Source organism: Anoplopoma fimbria, chromosome 20 (genome assembly GCF_027596085.1).
Source record: "Anoplopoma fimbria isolate UVic2021 breed Golden Eagle Sablefish chromosome 20, Afim_UVic_2022, whole genome shotgun sequence".
NCBI classification, from domain to species: Eukaryota; Metazoa; Chordata; class Actinopteri; order Perciformes; family Anoplopomatidae; genus Anoplopoma; species Anoplopoma fimbria.
In genome coordinates this window covers 26,099,977-26,114,976 of record NC_072468.1, presented here as the reverse complement: position 1 = coordinate 26,114,976, position 15,000 = coordinate 26,099,977, and the positions used below count along the sequence as shown (strand labels likewise).

Below are 15,000 nucleotides of genomic sequence, written 5' to 3'. Positions count from 1 at the left end.
TCATTAAAATAGCAAGAGCAGCATCATTCAGATTTTGGGCTAATCTGATGGATAAAAAACAAAAAATCATTGCTACTATGATTAAAAATAGAGTTTAGGCTAGTTGGTTAAGGTTTGAAAAATGGTTAAAAGAAACCAATAATGTCTGTTGCTAGGAAACGGGATGCTGGCTGTGGTTTCATGGATCAAAGTGTAACGTTTTTTACCACGTCGACCTCCCTCCTCATCCCATCCTCCTCTCTCCTGCACTTCCTGTTCATTAACCCGTCCCTCCCTCATCGATTCCGTCCCTCCCCCGTTCTCCCTCCCCCCCCGGACTCACCGGGAGCAGCCAGGTTCTGGACCTGGATGGGTACGGGGACGTTGGACTCGGAGGCCAGGGTGAGGCGGCCTCCCTTTCCGATGCGGTCGCACATCAGCGTGATGTGCTTCTTGAGGCGGGCGGTGTCGCGGGGCAGGCCCAGAACGGGGCCTCCCTGCTGGGCCAGAGACGTGGCCTGGTCCTTGGGGCTCCGCGAGAGGCAGCTCCGCAGGATGTGGGAGACGGCGGCGTCGCAGCTCTCCTCCCAGCCCTGAGGAGAGAGGAGAGAGGAGGAGGAGAGAGAGAGGAGAGAGAAGATTACGATGATGAGCTTTCTTTCCTTTTCGTACATTTATGTGTAAATAAATTGTATTAACAAACATTTCTGTGTGATTGGTGTGAAAAGAAAATACAGAGTTGTATGTTATTGCATCATGAAAAAAATAAAAATAAATATATTCAACAGTTTTAAAAGGGAATAGGAGGTGAAGACAAAATGAGGAACAGAAAAGAGAAGAGAGGACAAAAATTGGAGAACAAGCAGTTGAGGGAAGAGGAAAACAAGGGTGGAGAGGTGAGGCGAGAAGAGGAGTCGAGAGATAAGACGAGAGGACACGAGAGAAGAGGAGACGAGAGGAGAGGCACAGAGAAAAGAGAACATTAAGGAAAAGGAATTAGGAGGCGAGCCGAGGATAAAGAGAAGAGGCCCAAAAGGGAGGAAAGGAGTAGGGGGGAGGTAGAGGAGAAGAAAGGAAGGAAGATGGAGAGGAGGTGAAGAGGAGGCAGAAAAGATTTACTGAACAATCATTGACCTTAAAACATGATGCCTTAACGATGTCCGTGACATTTAGGAAAGAGCAAATAATAAAACATGTAGAATCACGACACACACACACACACACACAGACACACACACAGTGCTCAGAAGAGAAACATGTCTTTTGTCACTCTCTCTCCCCTTCTGTCGTCTCTGGCCAAGATATCTGGTCTGGACATCTCTGATCTCTCACACACACACACACACACACACACACACACACACACACACACACACACACACACACACACACACACACACACACACACACACACACACACACACACACACACACACACACACACACACACACACACACACACACATCCAGAGTCATCCATTCAGGCTAGTTATGGGTTCCGGGGTTTGCTGTACAAGATAGGTGTGTGTGTTTGTGTGTGTGTGTGTGTGTGTGTGTGTGTGTGTGTGTGTGGGGGTGTTGACAGGTAGCCTCCCACTCTCCCCTCTTCGCCTCCCCCTCCTCCTCCTCCTCCCCCCCCGCCTGCCGCCATGCTGATAGGCCCCTAATGAGCCATAATGACAGGTAATCAACCCTGTAATGATGATGACAGAGAGACATAGACGAAGACTGGGAGAGACAGAGAGAGAGAGAGAGAGAGAGAGAGAGAGAGAGAGACAGAGGGGTTGTCGAAGGTCAAGGAGATGAGATGATGATAGAGAGAAGGGCAGATATTAAAGACGGGGAGACGAAAGGAGGGAGGAGATAAGACCGGAGGAAAGAGAAGACAGTGGGAAAGGAGTGTGGAAGGAGATGGAATGAGAGGAGGAGGAGGAGGAGCAGGAGGAAGAGGAGGAGGAGGTGACCTACTCTCACCACAATACCTCACCGGGTTATCAAATACTTGGAACGACATAACTGCAGGTTTCTGTGGAAACTTGGCGAGCTAGCGGACGCCGCACATGCCGACGCGTTACGTTCCACAAGCTGCGGAGGAAAATTAAAACGTCTTTAGAAACCTAAACATTCATCCTCCTGAACGAGAAGAAAGGAAGCAAAGGAAAGGCGGAGAGCGGAGGTTTGGAACGAGGCCAGGGCGATAAATTAAGATCCCACTAATGCCCAAAAATATGGAGAGAAGTTTTTTGTTTCCTGAACCCTGAAACAAGAGAAGGATTGTTTTATTCACTAATCTATGATGACTAACGCGGTTTGTAATGAATATGTAGTTTAAAGACTTTGGGTTGATGCACATGTAATACTATTTTAAGGGAATTATTTAGCATTGATTAACAAGAGAGGTTGTGTTGTTCTTCAATGTTTCAAGAGGAAAAGTTTGTCTGAGGAGCAACAGGAATGCTTCGTCAAGTTTTTACAACCTTTCAAAGAGTTTTTGTTTTATGAAAATTGACTCAAAATGAAGAACAGTGTCAGTAAACAACACTCACTTCCTGTTCAAGACACCTGACACAAGACATAAGGATTCTGTGTACAAGCTTTAAACACAGAAGCACTGATATCAAATTTTAAAGCTCAATATTATTCAAAATAACTAAATATATTTTCCTTCATTTAACTGAAACTTTGGGTTTTATTTATCTTATTTCAATTAAATCAGGGACATTTGTATTGTCTTTTGACTATTTACATGGATGCTTATCTTTTGCCCTCATATTTTTTTTCATTTGTTGCCTTATACTCAACCAACAAAACAGACAATTCTTGTAGCTGCTTCAGATTATTAGGAAAAATATATAAATATCGAAGTAACTGCTTACAGTAAATGCTCCAAGTTGACTTGTACTGTCCCACCATTGGAGCATTTTAAGGCGAGTAAAAGGTGAATAGAAAAAAATCAAGTTGTCCATCTTTTTTAAGAATATAATGTTCTATAAATCAGGCTATCAATGTTTTTATGAACAAACCCCTTAGTAGAAATCTTCAGAATATAGAGAGGAATGAAACTGGATTGTAAGTACGGTGATTTCTAGAGCTGAGGGTAAACGAAGGATGTCATGGCAAACAATTATTGAAACACACATAAAGATTGTGATCTGGATACAGATGTGTCTCTGGATCAAACCCTCAGTTATTGTTGGTTATTACTATCTATAACATCTTTAATTGATCTAGCTGAGAAGCTTCATTGTTTCATGATTGTTTTCACCGGTATGAGGACGAACATGGTTAAAACATATTTTATCTCTTGTTAAGTCTCATAAGTCTCTTGTCCTTAAACTGTCTACGAACTTCATCAGTAATATAAGGTTGTACGTGGAGGGGAAATCCCAGGTGTGATTGCAACATCACTGGATTGACGTGGATAAAATGTTCCCGGGCCCAGCACACAACCTTGGAGGACTCCCAAAGAGACGAGTAGAGGTTCAGACAGCAATCCCTCAGTCGCCGACATGCTCATCATGACTGGGAAAGTCATTTGAGAAGCCGGAGGTATGGTTCTGTGAGAACAATGTTGCACAGTCAGTCTCCAGAGAAAAAAACAAACTGAAATCTTCCACAAAATCACTCCCCCTTGAAGTCAAAATCAGTAAGAAGAAGAAAATATCCGAAAAGCTGGATTTGGCACAGTTCAGCATGCAACAGTTGCACTTTCTTTCACTGTCTGACTTCTGGGTGTAATCAACTTTAAATGCCTCCAATTACTGTAAATGCTTGCTTACTGACTATCAAAATCCCTAATATGGTAAAAAAGAAACCGGTGGTTTGAATGGAGAGCAACAGCATGTAGGAAGATTTCAAGAGCAGTCGGGTGAGTTTAATTCAACATTGAATAACCTCATCATTCTATATTGACGGATAAGCCTCTGGGGGCAAGATTCTCCATCGCTTGGGTTTCCAGTGTAGCCAGCAGATATCGGGGCAAAGACTTCCCTTCGTTATTTCATTACATTATTAATAGGTGGTGGTCATATAATCCATATGGTTTAGGGCCAAAAAGACCCAGAAAAAGGAGGAATGAAGGCTCATAGGGATGAAGAAGGACGGGGAGATGAACAGAGACTAACAACTAAAGACATCTGGTAAAACAACCCAGACAAAACATTAATATTGGACAATTCCCAGATTAAGTTCAATGCAAGTGTTTTAAAAAACAGCTTTTTTTCCAAAAATGTCCACAACATCTTCTTATATATACGGTTTAGTTAAGGCCAGGTGAAGATTGTGGTTATGGCAAATCAATTATGGGGAAATGATGGTTGGGGTTAGGCACCTTGCATGGCAGATGGGTTATTACAATGTCACGAGGTTGCGTAAGAATTGCTGCTGCATCACATATCACACAAAAATCCATCTAGCCAGGCTTCAAGTAATCTGTTTGGGCGAGTTGAAAGGTGACTGTACAAAACAGAAATGGCGGCTCCTAAAGAGGTTAGTGAAGATGCTGCAATAGCATCAGAACAGGAGAGTTTTTCTTCATTGAAAGAAGAAAAAGGAGAGAATATGACTGAAGGCTTCCCTTGAAGGCAAAAAGATGTTTTCACCTTTCTACCGACTCACTTTCGGTAAGAGTTTGATTAACAGATCATTCATCCAATCACCGACCAAGTATTTTTTGGAAGTACCTACCCTTTTCCCAATAGTTTCCAATGACTTCTTCTAACATGGTAAGTGTACTTTTACTGCATTGGTGCTTTAGCTATCAGTGAGACAGGAAGTCTAGTTGGTGGAACAAGATCGATAAGTTTAAAGGCGTAATAGATTTCAAAACCTGGTTCAGTGGTTTCCAATACTCAGCCCAACAACCACTGTAGAAATACATTGTAATTCACCAGATGTGGGAGCTTGCATGCATTGGATTGCCCATCGTGGAGCCTCCCCATATGTGGCATTGCAGACGACCTTGCATTTTTCTTTTTTGCCCTGCACTGGACTGGCCCCATTCAGATGAATGATGGGGCTGCATTTTTGCAGAGCCCAATATGACCATTATTCCTTGGTATACTGGGCTGGGTTGAGAGGAAGTTCTTGTAAAGTTGGGTTAGCAGTCAAATGGAACCAAAATTATTTAAAAATCCACCTGATATGTTTCATATAAAAACAACACCTGGTGAAACACAGTAATGACCCTATGTGGCTCTGAAAAAAAATCTGCTGATTGGAAACATTTCATATTCTCTTCAATGGTTCTTTATATCACCATGACGCTCAGAAAACCATTCCATTTCTTAAAAAATGCTCTTTACAGCGCTGTAAATAGTTCTGCGGTTGCACAAGCCTGAAGAAACATTTTCAGGTACTATGTCGACATTTTTTTGGGTTAAAGAGCTCGGGAAGCCGGAGCGAGGCGAGCTGTACGGCCGCATGATGGATTCTGGTAAAGTAAACAGAGGGCGGGAGAATGTGGGGGTCACGCAAGAATAGCAGGCAGACAGACAGCGTCAGCAACTCTGTTCAAGAGCTGACGGACAGATGGAAAAAGAGACAAAAGAGGGAGGGAGAGAGAGAGACAAGGAACAAGGGAGGGAGCTTAAGAAAAAGATGGAAAAGAGGAGAAAAGAGGAGGTAAAAGCAGGGAGCAAGAGGGAGATATTCAGGGTTAATGAGGGTGAGACAAAGACAGAAGGATGGACAGTTAACAAGAGACACAGAGAGAAACAAAAGTAGTAATTAAAATAATTAAAATACATAAAAACATATGAAAATAATTTACTTAAATGAAGATTAAATATGAATAAATAAATTATAATTAAACTATATTTAGTTTAATCAAAAAAATTGACCATGGGCAAGTAGATCTAAAAATAAAAAGATTAAACGCTGCTATAATAACGGATATTATAAAATGATGATGTAAACTTGAGAGATACGATGAAAACATCATGATTCAAACGAATAGATGATGGCCCACATTATGAATTTAATATTTAATGCGGATGGATGATTGAATAAATAAATGGCTTGTGAATCAATAAATGTAGGATAGTTTGGAGAGGCACAGTGCAGAAATATCAAACTACGTCCTTCTCCCTCCCTCCTCCTCCTCCCGTTAACCCTTCTCTCTCCTCTCTTAATCCATCATTTCCTCCCTGTGTCTTCTTCTGAGGTTGTATTTTTTATCCAGCGTAAAATGAGATATAAGACCAAAAAGAAAACGATGCATTATGAGGAGAAGTATAGAGATGAGGACGAGGGTGAGGAATAAAGTGAGAGGAAGATAAAGGAGAAGGAGAGGAAGAGGACCAAGAGGGAAAAGGAGAAGCAACAGGAATGCAAGAAGAGGAGAAGGAGGCGTTCTGGTTGGCTGCAACTAAATGAGACGTTTAGTTAGATTCCACAGATGCATTTCCTTTGGCGCTCCTCCTCAGAGAAGAGGAAGAATTCCTACTCCCCTTCTCCTTCCTGACCTTCTCCTTCTGAACATTTCTGTGTATTTACTTCAGATAAAGAATCCCTGGAGAATCCCTCACGTCTGTCGTTTCTTGTTCTCTGATTGGCCGCCACACATTTTTGAAATTGTTAAAGTTCTTTGCACTTTTTACCTCAGCTGGATAATCGCATTATCTAAAGGCTAATGTGACGGATGACATACGGGATCATTTGGTATTCTGTTACAGATTTCAGTGTTTTGAGCAGCAAAGATGAGCGTCTGTGTTTCATGGAGTTACAGGATTTCCTGATTTGTATCTTCAAGTCAACGGGAGACATGTCCCTCTTACATTCGTCAGCTCTCTTATATAGTTTGAACGCTACAGTCTTTCTAAACAGCGTCCAGATGAGAGATCTGATACGTGGGATCCGTGGGCTCACATCAAAATGAAGCCCTGTGCAGTATTGACTCCTTGTTTTTGGTGTTTTGTTAGGTTGTAAGTTGGATGCAGCCTGACAGGAAGCGTTGCAGATCATACTCAGGGCTAAGAATGAACTTGCCGAATGCTGCAATTTGATTTATATTTTGATTTACGGCTGATTTATGATATTTTTCATAGAAGAAAAGCGTAAAAAGATAAGGACTTTGCATGCTGTCTTTTGCATTTCAGGGTTGGTCAATTAAAAAAAAGATGTATATATACTATATATACTTTGTTAGAATAACAGAAGCTGTACAATTTCATTACAATGTGTTATTTTATGTGTTAACTTGGAAACATTGACCAGTTTCATGTCAAAACTTCCAAATCAGAGAGGAAGTTCTACAATAATGTTATTCTTAACTCCCCCTCCTCCTCCTCCTCCCTCTAACCCCTCTCTCTCCTCCTTTACTCTAGCTTTTCCTCCCTGTGTCTTCTTCTGTGGCTTTATGTTCGTCCGTGACATTCCTGAGATTTGGAGAGGACACTCTCTTGACACTGCATTCACCTGGAATGACCTCACCTGAGTGGTCATAGGAAAGGTCAAAGGTCAGGGCTGAAGAGTGTGATGGGGCGCTTCCTTTTCAAACACCACAGGTATTCACGTAAAGATACGAGTGAATACACCGTCGTGAAAATGGGATTTTGAAGTTCAGAGTTCATATTATGCTTTCATAGGTTTATTTAAATATACTAAAAGAGTTTTTAACTGGTCCTGGATCAGTCTCAGTGTAGTCCTGATCCTCTATAGACCTCCATCAGTAAACAGACCATCAGAGAGAAGATCGTCTGTTTCTATAAAGTTATTCTTAAAGCTCGTCATCGGAGCCACCGGGTCGGATTCTGGAGAAACCAGATGAGATCATGAAGGTTCACCAGAAACTGGGTCTGTCCACAGCAGAGACCAGTCCACCGTGGACAGACCCAGATCCAGCAGAGACCAGTCCACCGTGGACAGACCCAGATCCAGCAGAGACCAGTCCACCGTGGACAGACCCAGATCCAGCAGAGACCAGTCCACCGTGGACAGACCCAGATCCAGCAGAGACCAGTCCACCGTGGACAGACCCAGATCCAGCAGAGACCAGTCCACCGTGGACAGACCCTGCTGCAGTAAAGTTAGAGGTTTTCTAAAAGGACTCTGGTGCTCAGAAACACTACCACTTCTGTCCACAGGGACCGCCAAAACCAACACAAAAGGAAAGTTCTCTGTAGTAACTTTAATTTTCTTTGTTCTGATTACTTGCAGAAATGGAACTTGACCTTTATAACCCGCAGGTTTTTTGTGTTGGTGATTATGATGTCATCATGAATAATAATCAACCAGACTTAAGTGTCCCGTCCCTCTCAGTGCGTCGTCATGGCGCTGTGTTGGAGAGTGTGCTGTGTTTTCTGTAAATAGCTCGTCGGTGCACCTGTTTGTTTTAATGTTGTGGACGTGACCCCCCCGATTACTGCAAATTCACTTAATGCCATTAATCCCATTTAAAATAACACAACACACACACACTTATGTACACGGTCCCCCGAGGCTCATCAACTGACCCTCTGAACCTATTCCTGTCTACAGTGTGTGTGTGTGTGAGTGTGAGTGTGTGTGTGTGTGTGTGTGTGTGTGAGTGTGAGTGTGTGTGTGTGTACACTGTAAAATATAGTCTATGTACGTTGTTTATGAAGACACAGATGTTTGTGTGTTTGTGTGTGTGTGTGTGTGTGGGGAGGCTGGAAATAGACTTAGTGGTAATGAGAGGTTGAGGGGATTGATCAGGGCTATGGAAAAACTAACACACACCCACACACACCCGCACACAAAGGTACACACTCTCAGAGTCTCTATGGGGTGAGAAATCTTTCGTGGTCTGACAAAAGCGAACGGAGGAGCTCCATCAACACGACCCCTACAGCACACACACACACACACACACACACACACACACACACACACACACACACACACACACACACACACACACACACACACACACACACACACACACACACACACACACACCTCACAGTATGACTCAGAGGCCGATTAAAGAGCAATGTGTCATCCATTCACACTGAGGCCTGTTGCGACCTTGACCTCTTGAGTGTGTTTGTATTTGTGTGTGTATTGTCAGTTCAAACACACACACACACACACACACACACACACACACACACACACACACACACACACACACACACACACACACACACACAGGAGTTTAAGGCTTAAATCGTAAACAGGTACTACACTCTTAGCGCAGAGCTGACAGGTGAGTGTTGAGTGGCAGAGAGTGAGTGTGTGATTGAGAGAGTGTGTGTGTGTGTGTGTGTGTGTGTGTGTGTGTGTGTGTGTGTGTGTGTGTGTGTGTGTGTGTGTGTGTGTGTGTGTGTGTGTGTGTTTGTGTGTGTATTCCTCAGGGACCAGAAGTACTTAATGTATCTTAAAAGTTTTCAGAGTGTGTGTTTAAGCTGTGGCTGTGTTTACTGAGCGGGCTGCAGATGGATGGACGGACACTGACATCTTAATGGCCTCCTACGAGTGTGTGTGTGTGTGTGTGTGTGTGTGTGTGTGTGTGTGTGTGTGTGTGTGTGTGTGTGTGTGTGTGTGTGTGTGTGTGTGTGTGTGTGTACCAGCTGTGGCGTGTCCTGCAGCAGCGGCAGCAGCGTGGCCTCCAGGATGGCGGTCTGGTCGGGGGTCAGGCCCTGCCACAGAGACAGCAGCAGCACCAGGAGGTGGGTGGCGCTCCGCAGACGGACGAACGCCTCGTCCAGTAGCGCCCGGTTCTGCTCCGCGGCCTCCGCCAGCGCCATCACCTGGAGGAGGGAGGAGTCAGTGAATGTCTCACCTGAATATCACAATGATCGACACCGTAGTCAGGCGATAACAAGGTGGCATGGATCGTTTTCACATGCTTAAATTGAGAGAACCAGTTTTCTTGATGGACTTCTGTGCTGTAAAAATGACTGTTTACAGCAGCTGATGGAGTCATTTCACACAAATTAATAAATGATTGTTAAACTAAACTAACTATTAACAATGATATATGCATGGTGGAGATGTAAATGCAAAATTTAAATGTCAATCTTGGTTTTGACACTCTTGTGTTTGCTTTATGATGAAACTGAGCTCCAGCGCTCTTATAAAGACAGATGGTGAAAGGAGAAAGCTATCAATGGAAAAACTTTCAATATTTCTTTATGGGAACGCTGTTGGAAAATACAAGAGTCATGGAAAATGTGTTTTGTATTTGGAGAAACACTTAATGCTGTTAAAACCGAAACCATATCTTTACTTTCCTCTTAGTTTTTACAATGATTCAACCCAGGCTTTACCAACGATTCCACAATAAATATGATCATATAAACATGCCATATGTTTAAATCCAATATACGGTGAGTTTGACATTTTCATCCCCAGTGGAAACTTTGACATGAATCAGGCCGAGACCGAGACTTCTATTCAAAAAATGTTTCACAGTTCAATCTCCATTCAAGGTGGAGGATGACACCATCTTGTTCCTGAGAGGAGAATTACAGCATATCAGGATTGGGGGGGGGATGATGCTAAATCATGGTGCTTCCTTTTAAAGCCGGGGGAAATCCCCATTTTGCAGAAGAAAGGTCGACAGCTGTTGCAGCGCTTTGTTCTGAGACTTTAAATAACGAGATGAAACAGGTGATGTCAACAGCAGGAATCAAAGTTTAGAAAGTAGACGCAGTGAACTTAAATGCGCTGTATCGACCATCTTTAGAGTCTTTAAAATGACTGAGTCACTGATTAAAGACTGAAAGAAAAGCTGCACATGGTCCATCATTTCATAAGAAACACAAACAGGCATTTATCACCTCACATATCACAAACAGAATGAAGTGCAGCGTCTAACGATCCATGAATCATCTTTTGGTTCTCTAAAGGTCTCGGCCTCCACAACACGCCCGTTTGTCCCAGAAGACTCTCACAACCTGTGTAAACACTTTTACGGGCATCGAGTCGGCGGCTCCTTCGTTAGCGTCACCGTCCGCTCTGTTGGCTCGGATGATTTACTCTCATTTACATCGGCATGAATTCAACCTGAACAGCTTCATCAAAACATGTTGTTTTTAAAACACGTGCGGTCACCAGGAGACCACGACTCAACACGCTGTTCACTGCTGTTACATCAAGACCTCACAACAGCAACATAGAGGGAATCCTGCCTTTACACTTTGGGATTAAAACGTTAAAGTAATGTAGTGTGGAGAGAGTGTGAGTGTCGGGTTATCAATGGGGATGCAAGGTCAAAACAGATGTGCCGCAATTATTCATATTTTTGTTTTTACACGAATATGTTAAAGGATAATTGTTTAACCATCATTAAATCTGTTATAAAAACATTGAAATCATTACTAGAACTACTCAGACTGGTCTCATCCAGCAAAACCTCAGAAAAAACCCTGCTGTAAGTCATAAATATCGCAGAAAATCATTTTCGTATTTTGTCCTTGAAATGTTGAACGAGGAAGTAAAGAAAGAAGCTTCCGTAGTTATTTAAACACAAACGGCGATCTTTTCCTAAAACCTAAATAATAATTATAAACATTATTGAGTGTTCCGTGAGACGGAGGTGTATTTGGAAAGACTGTATTCATGTAACAAACGGAAATTGACACGTGTTGCTGGACGTTCTTATAAAAACGCGTAAAAAATGAGGAGTAACTTTTTTGTAAATGTTATCCGGACGACGTTCTACTGTGTTCAGACTGAGAGACAACAAAACATCTGCCTTGATGCTGAAAACCTGATTTAGGCATTACTTTTATTCAACACAAAAAATGTATCAGGACTCAATAAGGAAACTGATAAATAATCAGACAGATAAGCAGAATCAAAAACGGCATTGGTATTAATTAAGGCTCATCAATCTCCATCAGTAAAAATCATTGTTTACGGTTTCTGAATCCATGTCCTTCTACCCACAATTCCTTTAGTTACCTGTGTTTAAGATTAAATTCTCACTCAGACCAAACTGCACCTCCTACTCTCTTGATTTGAATGGCAATCCCATTTCTAGACTGTTCCGATTTACTACAGATTTCCCTCCTTCTCAACTGAAAAAATAAACTAAACTAAGAATGAAATACAGGAGAGTTCATCTAAACTGCTCACTAAACGCCTCCAGCAGCTTTGATGACTCGCCCTCACACTCGTTTGGCTCCTGCAGCATTTTCATGTTTTTTTCCCCCCAAAGAAACTTCAGAAACCTGACGAGCAAACGGAAACAGAATATCCACCTTTGAAATGAAAACGAGGGTAAAAAGCAGCACAAGTGGAGCTTAAGTTCTTCTGGGTTTGACTAAAGCACACAGAGAGTGAATGCACAGATTGAGGTGTGGTGGGACCAGGTGAACTCTGACCTCCAGCCGAGGGCGGAGGGGTCAATCCCTCCATCGTGACAAACAACAAGAAGAGTGGAGCGGTGTGTGTGCGATGGAGCGATGACAGAGCGAGACGGACGATGACGAGGACAACAAGAGAGGACAGGCCGGACGAAGAGGAGGAGGAGGAGGAGGGGAACGGGAGATGAAGGAGGAGGAGAGATGAACGGACGGGGAGGAAAGAAGAAGAAGAGGTGAAAGCAGATCTGGGACTAATGGACGAGTGTGTGTTCACGTAAACGAGTGATCGGCAGCACCGAGCGCCAACGCACGCCAGCAGTTTGTTTGACAAATGGATTCCAGCGCTCGCCATCTGATACTGGGAAAACAGAGCTGCAAGACTCTTAAGTGAAGAGAGTTTGTGTGTAAGTGTGTGTGTGTGTGTGTGTGTGTGTGTGTGTGTGTGTGTGTGTGTGTGTGTGTGTGTGTGTGTGTCGGGGGTTAAGCAGCAATTGCCAAAGTAAGCCGTTTTGATTTGTGTAACACTAAACTCCAAACATGAGAATGTCCTCTTAGACTGGCATGCAAAGTATGCCAGTCTAAGAAATGTAAAAGAGAAAAAAACAACATTTAACTTCCCCTCGTTACCGTGGTAACCTTATTAAAAAATCTAAGGTTCAGGTCACCTATGGGTGCCAGTCACTCACACCTTGCAGGTAACACACACACACACACACACATCAATGAACATATAATCCTTATAAATATAAAAACATTTTTGACTCTTTTAATCTTTTGTTCTTTTACCTGTCTTGTTTTATTTGTTCTATGATTTTATTATCTGCTTACATAAAACACTCTATTTAAATATTAATTAAAAAATACTTATTAGATCAAGCGTCATATTATTGGGCCAATCGCTTACAATTTTCATTAAATACATCCTGATCAAAATCAGAAAACTGTTGTAATTATCCACTACTTTTACATAGATGAAATAAACATTTTAGCAGTTTTTTAAAAGGGGAAAAAAAAGAAATATATATAGAATTCATGTTTAAAAACAGCATCATTTTGGTATCTTAAACTCTGCCATCACGTTGGCACCACTATTAAATGTTTTTACCAGGACGTATTCAAAAAATGTGACTTTCAAGGTGTAAGAACTTGTGTTCACAAAAGTAGGAACCTGAAACCGGCTCATACAATCCAGAACTCCTACATGAATTCTTGATATCCTCATACACAATTTCTATCAAGGAACACACACACACACACACACACACACACAAGACCCTAACCACCTTCCCCTCGGGGTCTCTGAAAGTGTGTGTGTGTGTGTGTGTGTGTGTGTGTGTGTGTATTGATAAAAGGCTCCAGGTTTAGTGAAGGGCTCCATTGTTGGCAGCAGCTCAGCTCCACACACACTCTGATTGATGCCAGCTGAGAGAACACAAAGACACAAAGACACACAGACACACACAGAATAGTGATATACGAACATGCACATGTGAACCCAGGCTTGCACATGTACCGCTACACACACACACACGCCCTGTGGTATATGAACGTGTAGCCGACTTTGCACATGGGCTGCTAACTTGTGTGCAAACAGCATCTGAACTGCTGTCGACCTGCCGGGGCCGTGACCTCCAGGTGTGTCTGAGATCAGGTCAGGACTCTATTGGACATAAAGGGACATGTTACTACATCTTAAGCCTGGCTTACATCTCATGAGACTTTAATGTCACAAACATAGACTGTATGTAACAAGTTGACGTAGTTCCCAAAATATCCTTCATTGTTTCCAACGCTATTTGTGCAAAAACGGAAGAACCAATAGAATTGCACCCAAAGAAAATGGGCGGGGCATCATAAGGTGAACTGAGGATGAAAATGTTCCCTCTCTCTTTTCCACCAATCCTTTGTGCCATTCCAAACACAGAGACCAACAGCTTCTAATGACAACCAACGTTTGACATTAATCCTGGAGCTACAAACCACACACACACACACACACACACACACACACACACACACACACACACACTGACAAACGGTCATGTTTGTATATTCACGCACAAATGCACCAAGATATGCACACACACACACTCACACATGCAGCAAAGCCACAAGAAATGTGCTGAAAAGAACAAACAAAAATGTAATCTACATCTATGGAAACGCATGATTGAGAACACACACACACACACACACACACACACACACACACACACACACACACACACACACACACACACACACACACACACACACACACACAGACACACATGATGTGGCTGTGGTTTAAATGAAGTAATTTTTAGCTGGAGGTCTGCATGAGGTTTGGTAGCTACAACAAGAAGCTTGTAGAAGAACCAATCAGAAGGAACAAGAGGCGGAGGGGAAGTTTGTTTCTGCATGTTCAGAATCGTTCCTCACATGGATCGAATTATTGCAAAAAACATCTCATCAAAGGGCATCAAAGATGTGATAAATAAAAGATTTAATAACAAGAGTGTGGTAAAAGCACAAGTGCCACCCAGGACGTCAGTATGTTGGACTCATGGGATCCTGACTCAGTGTTTGGTACAGTTTATGGCGTCTTATATCCTATAGAAATGTTTTCAAGCCTAAAATCTGTGAAACCAGTGGCTCCTTTAAACTTCTATTAAACACGTTTCAAAACAAACTTAAAGCCACCGGGATGTGTTTTAAAGTAGCCACACATGCACAATGTTCACTGTCTTAACTTTTCATTTGTTTC

The 15,000-nt window shown here is 42.5% G+C and overlaps 1 protein-coding gene across 2 annotated transcripts in view; it reads right to left on the bottom strand.

The window, feature by feature from the left end:
* The window catches only part of bbs9 (Bardet-Biedl syndrome 9), a 168,496-nt gene that overhangs the window by 66,904 nt on the left and 86,592 nt on the right, over nucleotides 1–15,000 (bottom strand). For both annotated transcript variants that reach the window (XM_054621257.1, XM_054621258.1), the window contains exons 19-20: nucleotides 9,510–9,692; nucleotides 323–572 (exon numbers count right to left, since the gene is read on the bottom strand). In XM_054621257.1, coding sequence (XP_054477232.1) covers nucleotides 323–572; nucleotides 9,510–9,692 — 433 coding nt within the window. The remainder of the gene's footprint in view (nucleotides 1–322; nucleotides 573–9,509; nucleotides 9,693–15,000) is intronic.